The sequence below is a fragment of the Schistocerca piceifrons genome, chromosome 4 (genome assembly GCF_021461385.2).
Source record: "Schistocerca piceifrons isolate TAMUIC-IGC-003096 chromosome 4, iqSchPice1.1, whole genome shotgun sequence".
NCBI lineage: Eukaryota > Metazoa > Arthropoda > Insecta > Orthoptera > Acrididae > Schistocerca > Schistocerca piceifrons.
Window position 1 is genome coordinate 639,809,519 of NC_060141.1, and position 25,242 is coordinate 639,834,760.

Sequence of the window (25,242 nt, forward strand, 5' to 3'; positions counted from 1 at the left end):
CAACAGGACCCCTGAGCAACAAGAAGAAATGAGATAGATAGATAGAGAGAGAGAGATTGAGATTTGATGAGATCTGTCGTGTCATAGTCTTCATTCAATCAGAAAATTAGTTTCAAGCAGCTCTCCATACTGGTCTATTCTGTGCAAGCCTCTTCATCTCTTCATAATTATCACAATCTACATACATTTGAACCTGCTTACTATATCCAATCCCTGGCCTCCCTCTACAATTTTTACCCCACACTTCTATAGTCAAACAGAAAATTCCCTGATGCCTCAGGATGTGTCCATAAACCAAGCCCTTAATTTACTCAAATTGTGCCACGAATTTCTTTTTTCCTCAATTTGATTTCTCATGTGGTTATTCAACACAGGTGATCTATCTCATATCACATCAGTTATATGAAAGTAACTGGGGCACCTTGTAAAATAATAATAATAATAATAATGAACACTTCCAGAAACCAAATCAACAATTAAATTCATAGATGAAATTTCAGAACCATTCTTAGTTAAAACAGGAGTAAACAGTTTTAGAGAAAGTAATGAAAGAATGGAAAATGAAACTAAGAAACCAAAACTTTTGGAAGCCAATCAAACTAGGAAGAGGTCAAGGAAAATTGAATGTTCCATACTTAGTGTTTGCAGATGACTTTGGTGATTCTAACTGACAGTGAAGACACAGCAGTAAAACAAGTCGAGACCCTCAAAGAATGTGCAGAGAAGCTTGCCCTGAAGATCTCATTTGAGAAGACTGAATTCATGTGTTAACTTAGGTATTCCAAAACAAATTATGGTGAAATCAACAGAGTCAAACACTTTAAGTACCTCGGTCAAATTATTGAACCAACAGGATTTGAAAAAATAGCACACAAAACAGATTGCAGAAAATCAAGAAAGTGTCTGGATTTGTTTCAAATTTGTATAACAAAAAATGCTTGTCAAAGGGCACTAAAATCAGACACTACAACACAATAATCAAACTGACAGTTGCATATGCAAGTGAAACACTGTCATTGAATTGAAAACTAGATTTACAAGAAACTAAGAAAGTTGTTGTTGTTGTTGTGGTGGTGGTCTTCAGTCCTGAGACTGGTTTGATGCAGCTCTCCATGCTACTCTATCCTGTGCAAGCTTTTTCATCTCCCAGTACCTACTGCAGCCTACATCCTTCTGAATCTGCTTAGTGTATTCACCTCTTGGTCTCCCTCTACGATTTTTACCCTCCACACTGCCCTCCAGTACTAAATTGGTGATCCCTTGATGCCTCAGAACATTGTCCTACCAACCGATCCCTTCTTCTAGTCAAGTTGTGCCACAAACTCCTCTTCTCCCCAATTCTATTCCATACCTCCACATTAGTTATGTGATCTACCCATCTAATCTTCAGCATTCTTCTGTAGCACCACATTTCGAAAGCTTCTATTCCCTTCTTGTCTAAACTATTTACCATCCATGTCGAAGTTGGGAGGATATAATACGTAGACTGGCAATGTGTGTGTGTGTGTGAGCGACCCGCTTGGGCATCGCAAGGATAGTACTGAGCACTTACAGCAGGATAACCGGCCTTGCTCAGCAGTAATTTTATTTACAAGGCACTGCATAGAGTTATGATTAAAATTCAAAGAACAACATCAGATAAAAGAATGGTTTTGGTTCCATCTCTGGAGTAAACTTCCACTTATCAATTTTGCTTCTGAGCGTTTCTGAAGAAGAGAAATTTGTTAACATTGAGTATAGATTTAAGTGTCAGGAAGTCGTTTCTGAAAGTATTTCTATGGAGTGTAGCCATGTTTGGATGCCCCACTAAATCAATAACAGATCATAATGTTGAAGCTGTGAAGAAAATTGTTTTTGGAAAATCATTGAACTACTGTAAGAAAGTTGCTGACGATGATGGCATATCGATTGGCTCGTGTCATGCAATTTCTTCAGATGTTTTGGGCATGAGACGTGTGTCAGCAAAGTTTATTCCAAAAATTCTCAATTTTGATCAGAAAAACTGTCAATGAGCACCATTCAGCAGCTCTTGAATGACGTCAATGATGATCCTGGTTTGCTCAAAAGCATCATAACTGGTGACAAAACATGGGTTTATGGTTACGACATCGAAGCCAAAGCCTATTCGTCCCAATGGAAGCATCCCGAAGAGCCAAGACTGACTTGGCATGCGTTTGCATGCCAAGTTCGATCAAATGTCGAAGTTTTGTTCACTGTTTTTTTTCAATTACCGTTGTGTAGTTCATAACAAATTTTTGCCTCACGGTCGTACGGTTAATGAGGAGTATTACCTTGACGTTATGCACCGTCTGCGAGAAGCAATATGCAAAAACGTCTGGAATTGTGGAAAAACAATTCATGGCTTTTGCATCATGAACTGTATCTGCTCATTCATCATTGCTTGTGAGAGATTTTTTGGCCATAAACAACACGACAATCATGTCTCAGCCACCATATTCACCAGATTTGGCCCTTTGCGACTTTTTCCTGCTCCCAAAATTGAAGAGACCTATTAAAGGACGAAGATTTCCTACAATTGAGGAAATAAGATCTGCATTGCTAGAAGTACTCAAGGCTGTACCAAAAACTGCTTATGAGAAGTGTTTTGAGGATTGGAAGAAGCGTTGGCATAAGTGTATTGTATCTGAGGGGGATTACTTTGAAGGGGACAAAATGAATATTGATGAATAAATAAATATTTTTTCATAAAAATATAAAGTATTTTTTCATAAAAATATAAAGTACTTTGAAGGGGACAAAATGAATATTGATGAATAAATAAATATTTTTTCATAAAAATATAAAGTAACCTTACTTTTTGAACATACCTCATATACTGATGAATGTCCTTAGTACATTGATCAACAAATGAGTTTCAGACCTAGTCCTCCGCATGTGATCTAAATAAATTTTGTAAAACTGAAAGACGACAGACACACAGTCAGCAAGGATTTAGAGAACATCCTTCTTGTGTAACACAACTGGCTCTTTACACACACGAAGTGCTGAGTGCTATTGACAAGGGATTTCAAATTTATTCTGTATTTTTAGATTTCCAGAACACTTTTGACACTGTATCACATACTCAACTTGTGATGAAATTGTATGCTTACAGAAAATCATCTCAGCTATGTGACTGGATTTGTGATTTCCTGTCAGAGAGGTCACAGTTTGTAGTAACTGATGGAAAGTCATCGAGTGAAACAGAAGTGATTTCTAGCATTCCCCAAGCAAGCGTTATAGGCCCTCTGCTCTTCCTTATATAAATGATTTAGAAGACAATCTGATCAGCCATCTTAGGTTGTTTGCAGATGATGATGTTGTTGTTTATCATCTAGGAAAGTTATCAGGAGATCAAAACAAACTGCAAAACAATTTTGAAAAGTTATCTGTATTGTGCAAAAACTGCCAATTGACCCCACGTAATTAAAAGTGTGAAGTCATCCACATGAGTGCTAAAAGGAATCTGTTAAATTTTGGTTACACAATAAATCATCAGATCTAAAGGCTGTACATTAAACTAAATATTAGGAATTACAATTGCGAACAACTTCAATTGGAAAGAACACATCGAAAATGCTGTGGGGAAGGCAACCCAATGACTGAGTTTTATTGGCACAACACTTAGAAAATGCAACATATCTACTAAAGAGATTGCCTACATTACGTTTGTCTGTCCTCTTTTGGAGTATTGCAAAACGGTCTGGGGTCCTTGCCAGATAGGATTACCGGAGTACATCGGGAAAGTTGAAAGAAGAGAAGCACGTTTTGTATTATCGCAAAACAGGGTAGAGAGTGTCACTAACATGATACAGGATTTGGGATGGATATCATTAAAACAACAGGCATTTCTTGTTGTGGTGGAATCTTCTCACAAAATTTCGATCACTAACTTTCTCCTCTGAATGCATAAATATTTTGTTGGTGCTGACCTACATATGGAGAAACGATCATCATCATAAAGGAAGGGAAATCAGAGCTCACACAGAAAGATACCGGTGTTTGTTTTTTCTGCGCTCTATTTGAGATGAGAATAACAGAGAATTATTGTGAAGGTGGTTCGATGAACCCTCTGCCAGGCAGTTAAAGTGTGATTTGCAAAGTATCCATGTAGATGAACAGCTGACTGAAACTTTCTTTTGGGGAGCTGAGGATGGGGGATTTAATTCCAAGAGCTGTACAAAAACGCATTTAAACATACAAAACTATTCTTAGGTTTTGGGACTGTAATTCCTTTCTCAGGGAGAGAAGAGGGATATGTTGGCGAAGGCCAGAAAAGCAGAGCACATCAGATTCGAGGTCAAGAGAGAACCACTTGTGGTGATGTGGGTCCCTATTGTTATATCCTAGCCAGTAATGCCACTCGAGCCCGCTGCCAAAAGGTTGGCAGCATCAAAGTCCGGACGCCGTCCGCATAAGCAGCGCCAGCGATACAGGAAATCGCCGCAAGTCTGCGCGCGCCACCGCTGGCTTCTGGCTTCTTAAGCGCTGGAGTCGCGAGCGCTAGGACAGTTCTGTATTCGCCGCTCAGTTGTATACTCGCCACCGAATTGTGTACTTGCTAGTCAGTTGTGTGTTCATCGCAGCAGAGTTGTTGTTTGTCGTCAGCCGACGCTGACCTAGCCACTCCGACTCAAACTAGACAGATCTCTGTAGACACGGAGTTCACTATTGTGTTTCTGTATCTTCATCAATAAAGATAAGTACCGACTTTTATTTAATCAGAGTGTTTGGGTTTTCATCTTTCTGTTCACTGTTCCAGCGGACCGGTCGGCCCGCTATTAAAAGTGTGGCGGTGACTTCGTAAGCCGTTTCTACAGCGAATTGTTTGTCGCTACGAACGCCGCCACAAAACTGGCGACGAGAACTTCCGAACTCGTGTGCAGGGCTGGTTCAACTTGTTTCTGGTTATACTAATTATAGCGATAAAATTTTGGGGGCTGGTTTAATTTGTGTTCACTATGTCTGCCGACTTACAACAGTTGATCTTGTTACAGAGTCAGCAAATACAAAGTCTGGTGGAAGCAATCGCCAAACAAGCGGCTAATCCTCCAACACAAAAGGAACAAGCACAGGCAGCACCACTTTTCCGTGCTTTTGATGCATCACGAGAAGAATGGCGAGAATATTTCGCGCAGTTGCAGGCGCACATGACAGTCTACAAAATCACAGGTACTGAGCGGCAGCTTTATTTAATTTCCACTGCAGGCGTGGAAGTCTATCGACTACTTTGTAAGTTGTTCCCGGAATCCCAGCCAGAAGCTTTAGACTATGACGTTGTTGTTAACAAGCTTGCTGAGTATTTCGAGTCGCGAGTTCATGTGGCAGCAGCCAGATTCAAGTTCTTCAGATTAAAGAAACTGCCACATCAATCTAATAAATAGTGGTTAACAGATTTACGGGGCCTCACCCGTCAGTGCCGATTTAATTGTGTGTGTGGAGCTTCCTACAGTGATGTCATGTTACGAGACGCTATTACTCAACACATTGCAGATTCTCGTATTCGTGCTGCTATCTTAAAGTTGCCTGGCCCGTCATTAGAGACTGTGATGAACATCATTGAAGCCCAAGATACTTTTGACTATGCTGAGTGTGAGTTAAATCAGCCATGTATTTCTCAAATTGCCTGTGCTAAGCAAGTTATGTCACGCCCGCGGCCCCACCGGCAGAGTCAGACTGTAAACACTAGCCGGCCGCGTCATGTTAAACACATTCGTCAGCCGCGTGTGCAAAATGATAGAGTTAAGTCTTGCCCTAAGTGTGTTCTTGCTCATCCTCGTGAACGTTGCCCGTTAAGAAACGCGGTTTGTCACTTTTGTCAAAGGAAAGGACACATCCAGACTGTTTGTTTGCGTAAACGCAAGAACAACTCTAGTGCTGCCCAGCCCCTGGATATTCATGTTCTTCAAAGCCGGCCCGCCCAGAAGGTCGCGTTTAAAGACTCTTCCACGGTTCGTGTGGGTAATAAACTTGTTCGCAATATGCCACCCACCCAGCCCTCTGCTATGCGACCCAAGCGTAAGTCAAACGCTGTAAAAAGTAAGGTACAGACTGCAAGTGAAGCGGGAGTTGTTGTTCCACCCGCCCAACCCACGAGTTGTCGTAAGCAGCGAACACGCGCTAAACGCGCTGATTTTGTGTCTTCCGCCTCCACTGCACCGATCCAGAGACAGTGTAATAAACTATTTGTGAAGCTACGCATCCAGGATAAGACCTTCAATTTTCAATTAGACACTGGTGCGTCTGTGACTCTCATAAATAGTGCTACGTATGCGGCTATCGGCCGCCCTAAACTTTCAGCGGCAAAACATTCTTTGGCTACTTATAGTGGAGAACAAATTCCTGTGTTAGGTGTATGTAGCGTGCCAGCCACATTCCGTGGCAATACAAAAACAGTTTCATTCACAGTGCTCCGCGCTACAGACAGTGTAAACATTTTCGGATTAGACTGTTTTGACTTGTTTGGCCTGTCTATCCAAGACAATGTGTTGCAAATTAATTCTGTTGTTGTTCCTCAAGACAGCATAACCGATTTGTGTAAACGATACAGTGACATATTTAAAGACGAACTAGGTTGTGCTGCGAACTTTGCCGCTCATATTACGTTAAAAGATAATGCTCAGCCTCGATTTTGTCGTGCTCATCCAGTGCCTCACGCCCTCCGGGCACCTGTAGAAGATGAACTTCGTCGTTGGCAAAACAACGGTGTTATTCAACCCGTTTCAGCGAGCCAGTGGGCTTCTCCCTTAGTTATTATAAAGAAACCGTCTGGCAAGTTACGTTTGTGTGCTGATTTTAAGTCGACAGTTAATCCTCAGACTGTCATTGATTCTTTTCCTTTGCCTAGACCGGACGAGCTGATGGATAAGTTAGGGGAAGCTCGTTTCTTTTCCAAAATTGATCTCCGTGAAGCATATTTGCAATTGCCCCTCGACGAGCAATCACAACAGTATTTTGTCATAAACACGTCGTTGGGGTTGTTCCGTTTTCTGCGTTTGCCTTTTGGTTGTGCGTCAGCTCCAGCTGTTTTTCAGCGTTTTTTGTCACAACTTCTGGCTAATGTGCTATCGTGTTGCAACTATTTAGACGATATTGTTGTGTCCGGTCGGACGCCTGCTGAACATTTCCGTAATTTGGAGTGTTTATTTAAAGTGTTGTCTCAGGCAGGCCTACGTTGCAACATCGATAAATGTTCATTTTTCCTTACGGAGATGGAGTATCTGGGACATGTTATTAATGCTCAAGGCATTCATCCCTCCCAGTCACATTTAGCAGCTATTCGTGATTTGCACGCCCCTCGCAATCTGCAGGAATTGTAAGCAGTTCTTGGCAAATTGACATATTATATTAGGTTTATACCTAATGCATCACAGATTGCTGCACCGTTGCATCGTCTCCGCCGTAAGAATGTTCCGTTTGTGTGGTCAGCTGATTGCCAATCAGCCTTTCAGCAGCTTAAAGAGGCATTATTGAATGATCGTTGTCTGGTCCATTACGACCCTAACAAGCCTCTGGTGTTAGCTTGTGATGCCTCTTCTTTCGGCCTCGGTGCTGTGTTGTCTCACCGAGTCGGTAACACCGAACGTCCTATTGCGTTCGCATCTAAATTGCTAAGCAAAGCTCAGTGTAATTATAGCCAATTGGACAAGGAAGCGTTGGCTATTGTGTTCGGTGTCACAAAATTCCATCACTACCTCTATGGTAGACCATTCTATTTAGTAACAGATCACAAGCCCCTGACGTCACTGTTTCATCCGTCTAAACCAGTTCCTCAGCGGACAGCTCAGAGACTACAACGTTGGGCTCTTTTGTTATCACAATACCAGTATGAGATACTGTATCGCCCTACAGCTCAGCATGCAAACGCTGACGCGCTTTCTCGATTGCCGATTGCTGCGGATGATGTCTTCGATTCCTCTGAAGACTCTTGCCATCAGATTGACGCCAATGAGCATCAATCCCTCCGGGATTTTCCGATTGATTATCGTCAGGTGGCACGTGAGACAGCTACGGATCCTCATCTGAGTTTACTATTACGTTTTGTTCAACGTGGTTGGCCGTCCAAGGCAAAGGACATATCGGATCCTGTGGTTCGTCGCTATTATCCGCAACGTCATCTGTTGTCTGTTTCGCACGGAGTTTTGCTGTTACGCACCGAGAATGACCAGCTTCGTGTAGTGGTTCCCCAAGTGCTCCAATCCAAGGTCCTCGACTTGTTGCATCAAGGTCATTGGGGAGTGGCCCGCACCAAGCAGCTTGCCCGCCGCCATTGTACATGGATCGGCATTGATAAGCAGATTATGCAGATGTCTACAGATTGTTCGACATGTGCCGAACACCAAGCTGCTCCGCCTCAACGCTATTTTGAGTGGGCACGCCCTGCCGGTCCCTGGCAGCGAGTACATATTGATTTCGCTGGTCCATATTGGAATTCTCGTTGGCTCATCGTGATAGATGCATTTAGTAATTTTCCGTTTGTTGTGCCCATGCAGTCTACAATGTCTGCACAAACTATACAGGCGTTGACTTAAATTTTTTGTATTGAGGGTCTTCCAGAAGTTTTAGTGTCTGACAATGGTCCACAATTTACCTCTGCTGAATTTGAAAGTTTTTGTTCTGCCAATGGCATTCGCCATGTTCTTACTCCGCCGTTCCACCTTCAATCGAATGGTGCAGCGGAACGTTTTGTACGCACATTCAAGGATCATATGGACCGCCTTCATGCTACGCACTCTCGTCAGCAGGCCCTCATCACGTTCCTGTCGTCGTACCGGACCACGCCACGCGACGGCCCTTCGCCTGCGGAGCTTCTCCACGGCCGTCGTCATCGCACCCTACTACGGTTGTTGCACCCCCCGGATCGACCCGCCGCTTCTGAGCATCGCACGCGTTTTCAGCGCAACGACGCCGTTTTTTTTTTTCAGAGTTTATCACGGTCGCCGTCGTTGGGAACGTGGTACCGTGATAAGTGTACAGGGTCGCGGTTTTTATACTGTTCAAGGTGCTACTGGGGTGCACAGGAGGCATCAGAACCAGTTGCGCCGCGCTGGCCGCCCGGATTCTGCCGCTCGTTCTTTGTCCACAGATTTGGTCCGCGGCGGGTTCCAGCCGCGCCTTCCGACTTCGCTGCCGCCCCCAGGGCAGCAGCAGCAGCCGTCGCCGCTACCACGCCGACAGCCCGTCCCGTTGATGCCTCCCGCGCAGCTTCATCCGGGAGCGCCCCAGGTAGTCGCTCCGGCGCCTGCGGTCCCTCTTCAGTCGCCACCGCCTTCGGAGCTGATGGACGTCGACCCCTTCCCAAGCGGTGGCTGTGCAGCCTGTCCTGCAGCCGCTTTCCTTGGGCACCCCCAAGGAGTCTGACACCGCAGCGCCTTGTCCGGCGCCCACTCAGCAGCCGTCGACGCAGCGTCAGGAGACGCTGCCTCTCTTCGTGGGTCCCGACGCCCCGTCGCGTCCAGTACCAGAAGCTGCGCCCGTGGTCACAGGCGTGCACCCTGACCTCGGTTTTCAGTCGGTGTTTCCCGAGGCCCCGCGCAGCCAATGCTGGGGTGCGGACCGGGGACTGCCAATGACAACAGTCTCTGCCCCGGTCTTTTCTGCTACGCCTGCGGCCAGACCCCTCCCCCGCCGTCGACGCTCGCCACGTCATTATTCCACGACGGTGCGGCGATTTGGGGGGGAGGAGTGTTATATCCTAGCCAGTAATGCCACTCGAGCCCGCTGCCAAAAGGTTGGCAGCATTAAAGTCTGGACGCCGTCCGCATAAGCAGCGCCAGCAATACAGGAAATCGCCGCAAGTCTGCGCGCGCCACCGCTGGCTTCTGGCTTCTTAAGCGCTGGAGTCGCGAGCGCTAGGACAGTTCTGTATTCGCCGCTCAGTTGTATACTCGCCACCGAATTGTGTACTTGCTAGTCAGTTGTGTGTTCATCGCAGCAGAGTTGTTGTTTGTCGTCAGCCGACGCTGACCTAGCCGCTCCGACTCGAACTAGACAGATCTCTGTAGACACGGAGTTCACTATTGTGTTTCTGTATCTTCATCAATAAAGATAAGTACCGACTTTTATTTAATCAGAGTGTTTGGGTTTTCATCTTTCTGTTCACTGTTCAGCGGACCGGTCGGCCCACTATTAAAAGTGTGGCGGTGACTTCGTAAGCCGTTTCTACAGCGAATTGTTTGTCGCTACGAACGCCGCCACAAAACCTATCAACCTACATAAATATATTATTTCATTACATTTGGCTGATTTATTAAAAGTGTGGAGACTGTTTCCTGGAAAGTTTTTTATGCTTATTCATACTGTCAACTCAAGACAGTGGGAGAGGGAGGGGGGGGGGATATGGAGGGGCTGGCTGTGAGGATGACATGTAGATGAGTTTGTGAAGGAAAAAAGAGAAAAAAAGGGGGAGAGCAAGAGGAGGAGGAGGAGGAGGAGGAGGAGGGGAAGGAGGAGGAGGAGGAGGAGAAAAATGAGTTGGGGCACTCTTGAGTTCTTTCCTTCATATCCGTAGTTACGCCCCTGACCTCAGATCTTTCCTCACATAGATTCAATAGTAAAGTCTCTGAGCAACCACACAACTCAATGGAAAAAAAGTCTGAAATACCTGCAAAAATGATTTGTCAGTGAAGTGAAATGCATATTGACAATCACTAGCTTCTCATGACATTCACACCCATCATCACCTTTGGAGAATTTCTGTTTTTGAACTAAACCATAGTACAACTTGAATTTTCATCTCCACTTATCTTCTACACACATCATCTTCTCGATTCAGCACACCAGTAGAGTAATGAAGTGATCTCTTATAGTCCAGAAGAAGATTTAAGATGACTAATTCATCAACTTTGGGAAAAATATATTGAAAATTATCCAACTCCCTCTGCTCTATTGAGAGACAGTATGGAAAAAATAATAAACATACCTTCAGGAGACATCCAAGCTGGGTAGTAAACTCTACCCTTCTCTTGAAATGAGAACTTCGCATCAGCCATATTAATTCGTGCAGTCAGATCATCATCTATCTGTAAATGTAAGAGAATGTAACTGCATTACTCCATTATAAATATATACATAATATAGAACAAACATTTTCAGATAATAACCATATTTAAGTCATGATTTCAAATATGTACTATTGATAAAGATTTGGTAAATCTCCATAGGAAACAAAAAGGTGAGTTTTTCTGAGATTATAAGCTACCTTTGACCTGTGAGGTGATGAAAACAGATAGAATGCCTGCAAAAATTATTTGTCAGTGAAGTGAAATGCCTATTGACAATCACTAGCTTCTCATGACACTCATACCCATCATTACCATTGGAGAATTTCTGTTTTTGAACTGTATTTTCATAACAGTAAAGCCGCTCTTATGGTCCATAGATTTACAACCCTTAATTTGTCTAAAACATCCTTTTCTTCCTCTTTCACACTTACTTAATTTATTTTAATGTCAAGCTATGCCAGCATGGAGGATGTGGATCATATCTGAGGTTTGTTTTGAATTTTTATGTTTAAGCATTGTGTTTGATGCCAAATTTGAAAATTTATATTTTCTAATCGGCTGAAATCAATTAAGCTTAGCTAATGCAACAGATATTATCCATTTCTAAACATGAACACAATTGTTTGTTCGTCTCTCCAACAATAAAATGAAAATTTGACAACCTAAATCATTCTTACGAGTTGGCTCTACAGCTTCCATACTTTTCTAACAAATTAAATCATTTTAAATAGGACTGTGGTGGTCTGTATTGATATTTTGAACACTGTTCAGAAAAGTACCAAATAAATGTAACGCAGAAATGCTGGGTGTGACTCATGTGATGAATGTTGTTTCAATGAACAAAGTATTCAGAGTTTTATTTTAAATATAACAGAACTAATGACTTAATTTTAAGCATTGCATTTAAAATATGAATTACTTGTGTAGAATCTCTATTAATACTTGAAATATTCTCTTACCTCGTCTTTTTACTACAAGTGCCCATCCTATTCTAATACAGTATGACTTTTCTTGGGAATGCAAACTTCAAACTATGGGTAATATTTTAAATTGGGTAACTCGTTGTTTCAGAGGAGGCTGAAGAAGCCCTCCAGTGGCTCAGAAATCTCCAATGAACTATTTGACTGTACTGTCTATATATGACCTCTTTAATAGACCTTTTCAAACTTAAGTCTTACACATTCACGATGTTTTGTGCTTTTTCAGTTCATATGTGCTACCTGCTTGCAGTGTGTACGGTGTGTTTTCCTATCTATTTCATATTTTTTTCCTTATATGATACTCCCCATCACTACTCAGTTTCTTACTCTCACTTTTAATCAGTTTCTTCATCCGAACTATTATCTTTTGACCATTTGTTTCCCCATTTTTAAATTTTCTCAAATGTTATGACAGGGGAATGTGTAACAAATACAGTGTTTAATAGGAATAAGGCAACAAGTGGGAACACAACTGAACTGTATGTCTGTCTGATGAGGTAGAAGTGACCAATTTTAAACAAGACACATTTACTTACCACTCTCCTTTCAGAGTATTTATTCTCTTTTTGCCTTTTTATCTTTGCTCCACTATCAGTAATCGGAAAAATGGAAAGAGTTATCACAATGATTCCTTTTTGAAAAAAGGCTCACTTACCATAACATGACGACTATTCAGATGGTACTGAGGGATAATACGTTCCAAGCTGTGCAGAAATGCCATTCCTCGTGCAACATCCAAGGCAAATCGAATTGCTTGTGCTGTATCCACTACTATACCAGTACCTTCATGAAGAAGCGTATACAGGGATCCCCAAGGCATATACTGACTAATAACAACCAAGTTTGGTGGGGAATTGCAACAACCAACTACTGGTAGTACATTTGGATGGGAGAATATCCTATAAGAAAAACAAAACTTCTGTAAATAAATAACAAAGTGTAACTAATACTTTAAAACACTAAATACTTGTACCAAGGCATGGAGAAACTTCCAACTTTTTTCAAGCATTATATTCATACCGTAATTTTGGAAACTCTTCATTGAAATCTCTCGAGATTCGAGATGTACATTCTCGAATAGCTAGAATTTTTGCCACAATTTCATTCTTCTGCCAGCGGCCACGCCAAGTCTCTCCAGATGGTGAAGTTGCTATTTTTGTATGCAGTGCCAAGTCTGCAATATTGATGCCCTTGTGACGAGATAGAGTAGCATCTCCTGTTGGTAAAAGTTAATGTCAGTACCAATGTTAAAGATAAAACACAAGTATTGCTACATGAGAACATGAACACTGGTCACTATAATTAAAAGATACTGTGAAATGAACAATACTGTTTATGTAATCTTGAGAGTGAAAAATGCATCACAAAGGAATGTTAGCAGAGAATGAAATACACACATCAAAAAAAGTTTTGCATCATCCTAGTTCCCAGTACTCCTGAAGATAGACATTGACTGTGGATATTGTACCACAGACACAGCCCCTTTGACCGTTCAGAGATTTCACTAAACTGCCCAAAGATGTAAACAACCATGCATGAGCAGCACCTATTAGACGGAGGGGGTCTCACAGCAGAACGGTTCCAATCATTCCACCAGGAAGGAGATACACGGCTTGTGTTGTCTGTAGTTCAACCATGCCTGGACGGTCAATACCGCAGTTCGATCGTGTCCTCATTACTTTGTGCCAGGAATGGCTTTCAACAAGGGAAGTGTCCAGGCGTCTCGAAGTGAACCAAAGTGATGTTGTTCAGACATGGAGGAGATACAGAGACAGGAACTGTCAATGACATGCCTCGCTCAGGCCGCCCAATGGCTATTACTGCAGTGAGGGTTGGGTTGTTTCGGGGAGGAGACCAGACAGCGAGGTCATTGGTCTCATCGGATTAGGGAAGGACAGGAAAGGAAGTCAGCCGTGCCCTTTGAAAGGAACCATCCCGGCATTTGCCTGAAGCGATTTAGGGAAATCACGGAAAACCTAAATCAGGATGGCCGGATGCGGGACTGAACCGTCGTCCTCCCGAATGCGAGTCCAGTGTGCTAGCCACTGCGCCACCTCGCTCGGTATTATTGCAGTGAATCACCGTACGTACAAATTATGGGTTGGAAGAACCTTAACAGCAACGCCACCATGTTGAATAATGCTTTTCGTGCAGCCATAGGACGTCATGTTACGACCCAAACGGTGTGCAATCAGCTGCACGATGCGCAACTTTACTCTCAATGTCCATGGTGAGTTCCATCTTTGCAACCACAATACCATGTAGCACGGTACAGATGGGCCCAACAACATGCCAAATGGACTGCTCAGGATTGCATCACGTTCTCTTCACCGATTTGTGCCGCATATGCCTTCAACGTTGGAGACGTGATTCGAGGCAACCCGGTCAGGCTGAGTGCCTTAGACACACTGTCCAGCGAGTACAGCAAGGTGGATGTTCCCTGCTGTATTGGGGTGGCATTATGTGGGGCTGACGTACACCGCTGGTGGTCATGGAAGGCACCATAATGGCTGTACGATACGTGAATGCCATCCTCTGACCGATAGTGCAACTGTATCGGCAGCATACTGGCGAGGCATTCGTCTTCATGGATGACAATTTGCGCCCCCATTGTGTGCTTCTTGTGAATGACTTCCTTCAGGACAATGACATCGCTCGACTAGAGTGGCCAGCATGTTTTCCAAACACGAACATGCCTGTGATAGATTGAAGAGGGCTGTTTACGAACGACGTACCCATTAACCACTCCAAAGGATCTACTTCGAATCGCCACTGAGGAGTGGGACAATCTGGACCAACAGTGCCTTGATGAACTTATGGATAGTATGCCATGATGAATACAGGCATGCATCATTGCAAGAAGACATGCTACTGGGTATTAGAGGTACCGGTGTGTACAGCATTCTGGACCACCACTTCTCATGAGCAATAAAAAGGGCAGAAATAATGTTTATTTTGATCTGTATTCCAGTTTTCTGTACAGGTTCTGGAACTCTCGGAACTGAGGTGATGCAAAACCTTTTTTTATATGTGTATATTTTGAAGTAAAATAAAGTTTCTCTTCTGGTGCCCTAGTATCCCTAAATATGGGTGTCATTTTGATTATATCACTGCATAAAGTATAGTGCACAACACACTATAAACATGACACAGGGCACACACATATATATGGTGAATACAGAAGAACAGCAAATAAAAGGAAAAGAAAAACATGATCAAAACACAACAATGTTGTACAGTGCTCAAGGCACTATCGACATACCACACATACATTAATACAGAACATATAAGAACTATTGGTATTTTGTAGAAAACTGACATTCTGAGCCCATGGCTGTGTATAAAATTGAGGCTGATTCTTACGGAGGAGACAACAGCAACCAGCCACTTCTTACAATGTTATTTATTTATTTAAATAGCGCCGTTACCGGTTTCAAACTGAAATGTTGTTCTTCAGACGGCTAGTTCACATTAAGACACATTTTAAATTAGCTTTCACTCTTTGTTTTCCCACACGATGGAATTTACTCGGGGTGGTGGTGTCCTACAACTAAAACAAAATGTGAGACTATGTCTTTTTATCTGCATGAGGCCCAATTACAGTTAGAAAGACATTGTCTCGCATCTTGTTATGGTTGTAGGATGCTACCACCTCAAGGAAATTTCATCACTTGGGAAAACAAAGAGTGAAAGCTTATGCAAAATGTATCTTAACATGAACTAGCAGTCTGAAGATGAATCTTTCAGTTCGAAGCCGGTAATGGCACTATTTAAACAAAGAAATGGCATTGCTGTTGTCTTCCCTGTAAGAGTCAACCTATATAAGAACTACTACTACAAAAAGAAACACCACACACACACACACACACACACACACACACACACACACACACTTGAAAATAGAACACTTCTTTAAAAGCTTGAACTACCAACTTCTAGACCTGACACAGTATTTCTTCTATCCGCAACATGCCCTACACATATTTCTGAAATATAGGGCACATTTTGACTAAATGTAACAGATTTGACAATCACTTATAACATTTAATGCAAGCCAAATTTCATTGAAATCTACTTACTACTTCTCGTCTTCAGTCCAAGCCAGCTTTGATCTTTGAAATTTATCTTCTTGAGGTCTTGGTTATTTTCCAAGGCCAAATCTGGAGCAAATGAAATATTCTGATGATATTACACTGGTTAATTGTTTTGAACAAGAATTTCTTTACACCGTGTAAACAACTTGACAAAATATGTGTTAAGTTTTTAATAAGACGGTAAACCTCATTCTAACAACAATCATCAAGAAGAAAGAAGTTTTCAGCAGAAAAAAAAAAAAACTGCATATCAAAATTACAGTTAAAGTCCCAGTAATCACAAATAAATAATATAAATACCCACACCCTGTCATCAGATCGCCACATTGTGTACCGTGATTCATCACTCCACACAATGTTTTTCCACTGTTCAATCGTCCGATGTATACTCTCCTTACACCAAGCGAGGCGTTGTTCAGCATTTACCAGCTTGAGGTGCGGCTTATGAGCAGCCGCTTGACCATGAAATCCAAGTTTTCTCACCTCCCACCTAACTGGCATAGTACTTGCAGTGGATCCTGATGCAGTTTGGAATTCCTGTGTGATAGTCAGGATAGATGTCTGCCTAGTACACATTATGACCCTCTTCAACTATCGGCAGTGTCTTTTAATCAACAGATGAGGTCAGCCTGTACGCTTTTGTGCTGTATGTGTCCCTTCATGTTTCCACTTTACTATCACATTGGAAACAGTGCACCTAGGGATGTTTAGGAGTGTGGAAATCTCCATACAGATGTATGACACAAATGACAGCCAATCACCTGACCATGTTCAAAGTCCCTGAGTTCAGTGGAGTACCCCATTCTGCTCTCTCACCATGTCTAATGATTACTGAGGCCGCTGATATCGAGTACCTCCAGTAGGTGGCAGCACAATGCACTTAATATGAAAAACTTATGTTTTTGGGGGTGTCCAGATACTTTTGATCACATAGTGTATGTCAAAACAAAGGGTGTTTGGCATTTGCCATGGTCAGCACATTCTCCAGATCTCTTAACTATTCTAAGTATCTGTTATGGATTGCCTAGAGACTGGAATGCCACCACTTGCCAACCAAATTATCTGCTAGACTCTGACACAGAGCTGAAGCAGCCTGGAATGATTTACCCTTATCTACCATCCAAGCATAATCTGACTAAATGACCAGCCAGGTTAGGTAGGTGCCACTAGAGGTGGCTGTTCTGTGTGTTAAATTTTGCGTCACATATGCCCCAAATCATCTACAAACTTAAAAATTTAAAAATGTAGTTTTTCTACTGCACTGTATATATTTAGTGGCATTCCGGCCTGAGACACTGGAGTTGGTCATGTGTGCATGCAATGTGCTTGCTTGTGCGTATGACTGACGTGTCTCTCTTTTACTGATGAAGGCTGTGGCTGAAAGTTTTATGAAGTGTCTTTTAATTGTGCCTGGCTGCAGCTTAATGTGTCTTCCTTACAGTGAGTAACAATCTGTCTTTTGCTACTTTGTTTATAATGGAAGTGGACGGTTAGGGAAGTTAAACCTTCCATAATGCACATATAACATCATTAAAATGATTAGTAAAAGCTTACCATAAACAGAAAAAACCACATCCACTAATGAATGTGTACCATCACTGGCACAGCTTAGTGGACGTGTACAGTAACAGATTATTAATGGTTCGTCCAACAATGGTACCAGGCATGAATGTGTCATCAGTTGGTTATTGTTATGTTATACAGCAGTGCAGCTACAGTGGAATTAGTGAAGTTTTACAAACATCTTAGAGTGGAAGGGGAAACCTCGGATATAATTGTGTTTTCATGGAAAGATAACAGTACAAGTCACTTATCAGCAAGGTTAAATCACTAAAATCTGGACGAAAGAGGGACTGCAACAACTACAAGTTTTTGAAGAGACATAAGAGATTGAGTTGAATGGAATAATGAAATTAATACAACTTGTTACTGAAGAAAGCGAAATTAAGTACTATGTTTATGATGAAGACCTGTACGATATTCTGCAGGATGCTCATGTAATGACTAGTCATGGAGGATGTAACTGAATGATAAAATGGTTAAAATCAAAATACTGTAATATAACATTTAGAGATGTCTTGATTTATCTTGGTTTATGTGAGCCTTACTTACAAAAACCAAAATGTCACAAGAAAGGAACCATAGTGAAGCCCATGCTGTTTAAAGAATTAAACTCCAGGTGTCAAGTTAATCTCATTGACTTACAATCACAAGCAGATGGAGACAATAAATTCATAATTTATCAGGACATCTTACCAAATTCATTGTCCTCAGGTCACTAAAGTCCAAACAGCTGATGAGGCATGCGATAACATTATTGACATTTTTACATTGTTAGGTACCTCTCAGTGTTGCAGGCAGACAATGGTTGAGAGTTTGTTAACAAAATAATGAGCAGCCCAAATTTAATATTGTGCATCATAAACCTTGACACAGCTAGAGCCACTGCAGTGTAGAGCGAGCAACTCAAGACCTAGAAGATATGCTGACTACATGGATATAAGAACACAACAGTGCAGAGGGGAGCCATGCACTAAGGTTTGTACAGTTAATGAAGAACAGTGCTGTATGTACATTTTGGAATTAAAGGTCCTTACACAGAGTGATGTTTTAATGCCTTCAGAACATGGTTCGTCTTCATCAAGTTTACCTCCTGAAACACTGGCAGACACTCACTCTGAAGGCGACTTTGAAAACATAATTAAACAAGTGAAAGTTAGCAGTGAGAAAGGAACTGAAAAGTTGCAGGATAATGAACATAGTAAATTAAAGATCACAGTAATTCTCCAACGCAAGATGATAACACACCAACAGGAACAGCAGTTAAGAATAGAGGGAAGCATGTACCAGACAACAATGAATACTGCCCGACTAGTTTAGACAAGTCAACTCATCCTATTTTTAAAAAAAGTAGAAATGAGGCATACAAGTGCTTCTGCAATAAACAAATTTTATATAATATGATTACATTTTCAAATTGTAGCTCAAAATATACAACTTTTGAAATATGTCTATGTTCTGTTACTGCAACCATAGTGCACAGTCCTACCTCTTGGCAACATAGGTATACCTTTCATTAGTAATGATATACTGTCCCTAGTGAATGTGTTTTGTTTGGCAAAACTGGACTCAATAATCCACTTTCACAAAAAGGATATGTGAACGCACACCTTCACCAGTGATGCAACACCTTCCCTGAAACTTCCACTTATACTCTAACAAAAACACATGATAAGTAAACTTCCATTATCTGCTATCCCTCCTGATGCTGCAGTGTTAATGGTTGGTGGTATATTTAGCCAACCTTCACTTGCCAATGATTGTTTTCTCAATTATAGAACCCAAAATGCACATACATCTATTATGCTGCTGCTGTAACAAGACATCAATAGCTTCAACTTCTGCTTCACACTTTTTTTTACCACTAGAACAGATACAAATTGTTTTGGAGATTTATATTTTTAAAAATTCAATTTATTCCCCAGCTTAACATACAACCTGAATACAATTTTCCTGTAATCATAAGTATGCTTTATTGCTTCTATGAGGGTGTGCTAAAAATAATGCCTTTCTATGTGTAAACTCTTGCAGATTTTTAAATAAAACAAATGCTGTTAACATTCGACATCTTTATTGACCATGTCTACATATTTATTTTTCGACATAGTCACCCTGGTGACAAACACATTTCTCCTAATGAAAACCAGTTTGTTGATAGTACCACCGTAGAATGTTTGACTTTGTTGACTTACCCCTCACCCCTGCTCACATCGCTTCACTGCTATCAACATGAAGTCCTCGATGTTCTTGAAGTTTTGGAAACAGATGAAAATCAGATGGGGCCAAGTTGGGCTGTGTGGAAGATAACCAATGACAGTGACTAAATGTGATGGATTGCTGCAAATGTTGTAACACTTGCGTGTGGTCTGGCATTGTCATGCTAAAGGAGAGGGTGCTCTACATGTCGACCAACTCTTCGAATCTGAAGTTCGTTTACAGCAAACTACTTTTCATGCACTGACATTGTTACATTACATACGGCCATGTTATGCACTACACTCCAGAGCCCTCTAGTGATAGCGACTACAAATATGTCTGTGAAAGAGGCTACAAACATGTCAACATGAAGAATAAAGATGTAGAATATTAATAACAGTTGTTTCATTTGAAAATTTTCAAAGGGTTTTCACATAAAATATTTGAAGGCATTACTTTTCAGCACACCCTTATATCTTCTTATCAAGTGGAACTGCTACATATTTTCACATTAATGTTGTGATCTCCCCATATATAACATTTGTAACCAGATAGATAAAAAATCTACTCCCCAAGTGGTTGAAAGAGAACATACATATAAAAAAAGGTTTTATTTATTCAAGCTTTTGGATTCCATGGTTCCTTCTTCCAGCAAAAGGCTGAGGGGGAAGGAAGAAGGGTGAAGGGAAAGGGACTGGAGAGGTTTAGGAAAAGGAGTAGAGTTAGGAAAAGTCACCCAGAACCCACGTCAGGAGAGATTACCAGACGGGATGAGAAGCAAAGACCAATTGTTGGGGACTGCACCAGATGAAATCTGAAAACCTGAGAACTTAAAGGTGGCAGACAGGGTAATATGCTAGGCAGAGATTACTGCTAAAACACTGGGCATGGGTTAAGAGGAGTGAAAAGAAGTTAATAGTAATGAGAACCTAAGTACTTATATGTAAAAGAGGTGGGAGTGGGTCAGTGAAAAGCACAGAAATCAGAGAACGAAAGGTTTAGAAAACTAAAATTCAGTGAAGAAAGGAATAGTTACTGTGAAGAAATGCTGAGACAGAAGAAATTAATGTACATTAAGGCCAGGTGGGTGGCGAGAAGCAAGAAAAAGCTGTAGCGCTAGTTCCCATCTGCGGTGTTCTGAGAAACCAGTGTCTGGGAGAGGTATCCAGATGGCGTGTGTGGTGAGACAGGTGCTGAGGTCACGAGTGACTGTCTTGTTGTAGAGCATGCTACTCGGGCAGATGCCAGAGCGGCCAGAAGCGGGAGAAGGTACTACACATGCGCATGGGCCCACACGCAACTGCTCACACGAATCTGATGTAAACAGTTGTGACGTCACCCTCATTGGAGGCAATTTCACATTTCCTTTGCAACTTAAGTTTTATTTTAGTTTTTTCGTCTTGTTCTTGTTTTATTGCTGCAGTGTTATTCTGCAGTAGCGGGATACAGTAATATCCTTTGTTTGAATATTATTTCTTACCAGTCAAAATAACAAAAAATTAACTGAAAACTAAAACAAAAAATCCCGGAATTCTATAAAATTCCTGAGTTTTTCCAGGATGAAAAAATTCCCGGGTTTTTCCCGGATCTCCCGGGTCGCATACACCCTGAAATTGGCACTTGAGTCATACAGGTTACAGATTCGCTGGGTAAATGCAAGGGACTGCTGTACTTGAAACTGTGAACAAGACACTTTCAATGTTAGGCCTTTTGGAGTAGCTCCAAGGGACAAGCAGGTTTCAAGAAACAGAATGTGGGATGTTAGTTTTGATAGTGCAGAAGCATGTTTTAGAAGGGAACAGATGTAAAATGTGGTGGGATTCATCATGGGAAGAGAGGACAGTTTGGAGTGTTAGAAATGGTGGGACTGGCTAAAAAGAGAAGCAGAGGATGGAGAAAGATAGAAAAATGGAAGAAAAGCAAGGAAAAAATTCAGAAAAACCAGAAAAATTAGACTGAAAATCATGTGAACAGACGATGTTTAACAAGAAGTAATGAGTGGGCGAAAATTTCTCGCCAGAAAAGGTCTCTGAATCATTTTAAAAAATGATTGGAAAAGAAAAAAATCAACTGTGAAAGTCATGAAAACAGACAAAGTTTTAAAAACAGGACAAACAGACAAAGTCATAGGAAAAAATGTAACATACTTCGATTGGCAAATAAATTAATGTCAATCAGAACAGTTTGGCGAAAAACAATTGCACAACAATATGAAATAATTATGTACAAAAAGGTAAGTGGAGACTGGGAGAGAAAATAACTGTAAATTTGCAAATAAATTGGCAAGAGACAATCAGGAGAAGGCCCTGTAGTGTAGTGAACCGTAAGACAATCGTTATGGGCAAATTCATAAATAACAATGAAACTGTTATATGCAAATACATAAAAGACAATGGACCCATCTATATGCATGAAAATCACAACTAGAAAAGATGTAGGGGAAATGTGTTGATTAATCTGGTTGGTACAGATAAATACATGAAGAGACTAGCACAGAAGGTAGAAAACAGACAACAGTTTGATCAAGACAGAAGACAGCAAAGACTGTCAAGAGGGTTATATAAGATGGAATGATGGCCACATGGGCTAATGTAACAATGAAAATAATCAGTTTTTGACAATATAATGAAATTTGACAGATAAAAAATCTAGTCACCAAGTGGCGGCAGGAGCACACATGCAACAAAAGACTACTTATGCAAGCTTTCAGAGCCAGTGGCTCCCTCTTCTGGCAGAAGAGTTGAAGGGGAAGGAAGAGGGGTAAGGGAAAAGGACTGGAGAGGTCTAGAAAAAGGGGTAGATTTCGGGAAATAGCACTTTGCAATCCAATCCCAAAACCTTTCCAACAGCAAGCCTAATACTGAACCCTTCTTGAACTGTTTTGAACACGATCCCAATTAGATCCACCATCATACCACAAAATCATCCCTTACAAGCCTTCCACAAATTCTTCATATCCAGCACTGACTCACAACCATTCCTCAGGCTCCTACAACATGACCCTAACCTGTCTTCTACAGAATCCAGACTGTGTGTTCCCTGAAAGCTGATGACTTGATCATTATGCTTCCAGCAAACAAAGGACCTATCACAGTCGTATCTGACTGACAGGAGTATGTTAGTGAAGGTGTACACCAGCTGTCTGACACCCCTATACAGCATCTGCCATCAGGATCTCATCCCAGTGAATCAAACTGACTGTACTTCCTCCTTGAAACCTTTGGTGCCTCAAAAGGACAACCATCTCAATCCATAGAACTTCTTACCAACCCAAACCATGTGTCCTCCACTTTCACCTTCTTCCTAAGATCCACGAACCCAATCATTCTGGCCTTCCTATAGTTGCTGGCTTCAAAGCATCTACTGAAAGTATATCTGTCTTAGTTGATCAGCACCAGCAAACCAATATACAAAATCTTTCCTCCTATATTAAGATACCAATCATTTCCTAGATTATCTGAAATCTGTGCCAGTGTCACTCCCACCATACACCTTGCTTGTCACCCCTGGTGTCACCTCCCTCTATACCAACGTGTCCCCCCCCCCCCCCCCCCCCCCCGTACACGGTCTGTCTGCTGCGGAACAAACCTCAGCCAATGCCCATCTGATTCCAAACTTATGACATCGTTCTGCTCACCTTAATCAACTTTGTACTTACCATTAATTACTTCACCTCTGAGGGGCAGATATACAAACAGCTCAGGGGTATGGCCGTGGGAACCAGGATGGCTTCTTCCCATGGCAAACTTTTCTTGGGTCGCATGGAGGGGGCTTTCCTGGGATCCAGAAGTATTCAGCCCCTGGTTTGGTTTAGATACATTGGTGACATCTTTGCCATACTGACACCATGGGACCCACAAGCATTCAGCCCCTGGTCTGGTTTAGGTACATTGATGACATCTTTGCCATATAAACTCATGGTGAGCCTGACCTGTTAAAATTCCTGGACTCTCTAAATATCTTCTCCCAATTGAATTTCACAAGGTCCTATTCTAAATCCCATGCCACTTTCCTTGATATCGATCTCATTCTCACTGAAGGCCAGCTACACACTTCTGTCCACATTAAACCTACTAACAATCAACAGTACTCACATTGTGACAACTGCCACCCAGTCCATGTCAAATGTTCCCTACCATACACCTTTGGCATTCGAGGTAAACATATTTTTTTGGATGCAGACTCTTCACAGCAATGCACCACCATTCTCACCTCAGCCTTCACTGGACATAATTACCTCAACAGCCTACTTCAGAAGCAGATTTCCTAGGCCATCACATCCAGTCCTGGTACTTCTGATCCCTCCATGAAAATAGTTTTGGAGCACACCACTTGTCACTCAGTATTACCCCACTCTTGAATGTATTAATCACCTATTTCATCAAGGCCATGACTTCCTAAATCATGCCCTGAAATGAGAACCACTATGTCTGAGTGTTTGCCCACCACATCTAGAATAGCTTTTTGTAGCCTTCCCAATCTCCTCAATATCCTTGTCAGTCCCTATGCCCCTTCTGCATCCATCTCCCTATCCTATGGCTCCTACCCCTGTTACCACCCCGCTCCCAGAGTTGCCTTATGCACCCTCCAACTACCACCAATACCAGCCCTGTAAATGGCAAACCATATGCTGCCACAGGGAGAGTCCCTTGTGAAACGACTCATATCATACACTAGCTGTTATGTAAACACTGTTCGGCCTTTTACATTGGCACGACTACCACAAAGTTGTCAGTTAGAATGAATGGGCATAGGCGGAAGGTGTATACTGGCAACACACAATAATCGGTCGCAGAGTATGCTCTACAACATGAGTCGTGAACTCAGTGCCTGTTTCAGCAAACATGCCATCTGGATCCTTCCCTCACACACCAGTTTCTCAAGAGTTCCGCAGGTGGAAACTGGCACTACAACGCGTCTTTGGTTCTTGCCAGCCACCTGGTCTTAATGTATGTTAATTGCTTCTGTCTCAGCATTTCCTCACTTCAACTACGCCTCTTAGTTTTAGTTTTCAACATCTTTCATTTTCTGACAAGTCTGTTTTTCACCATTCCTCTCTCACCTCTGTCACATACGTTCACAGCTTTTCACTCCTATTAACCCTAGGACACCCAAGCCTTCTTTTCTAAATTGGACGCCTAAGGGGCGGGGGGAGGGGGGGGGGGGGGTTCGGCAAACTCACAGGTACCAAATAAGTTTTCTGACGAAAAATTACAACTTTCAAAATGGTTTATGTATTTTAACTAAGGCATCGGTTTATAAATGTTGTTATAAATATTGGATTGAGTGAATAAAAATTTGACATATTGCAATACAACATACAGATGTGAGCATATACAATAGACTACTCTGAGTCCTCAACTTCAAGGCAAGAGACACACTTCACAATTTTTTCTGAATGTGTGTACA

The 25,242-nt window shown here is 41.9% G+C and overlaps 1 protein-coding gene across 1 annotated transcript in view; it reads right to left on the reverse strand.

Moving 5' to 3' along the window:
- LOC124794940 (integrin-linked protein kinase) overlaps nucleotides 1-25,242 on the reverse strand; it is a 64,437-nt gene that overhangs the window by 21,657 nt on the left and 17,538 nt on the right. Inside the window, exons 4-7 of the mRNA XM_047258654.1 lie at nucleotides 16,063-16,143; nucleotides 13,004-13,199; nucleotides 12,639-12,882; nucleotides 10,922-11,021 (exon numbers count right to left, since the gene is read on the reverse strand). Of these exons, the coding sequence (XP_047114610.1) occupies nucleotides 10,922-11,021; nucleotides 12,639-12,882; nucleotides 13,004-13,199; nucleotides 16,063-16,143 (621 nt within the window). The remainder of the gene's footprint in view (nucleotides 1-10,921; nucleotides 11,022-12,638; nucleotides 12,883-13,003; nucleotides 13,200-16,062; nucleotides 16,144-25,242) is intronic.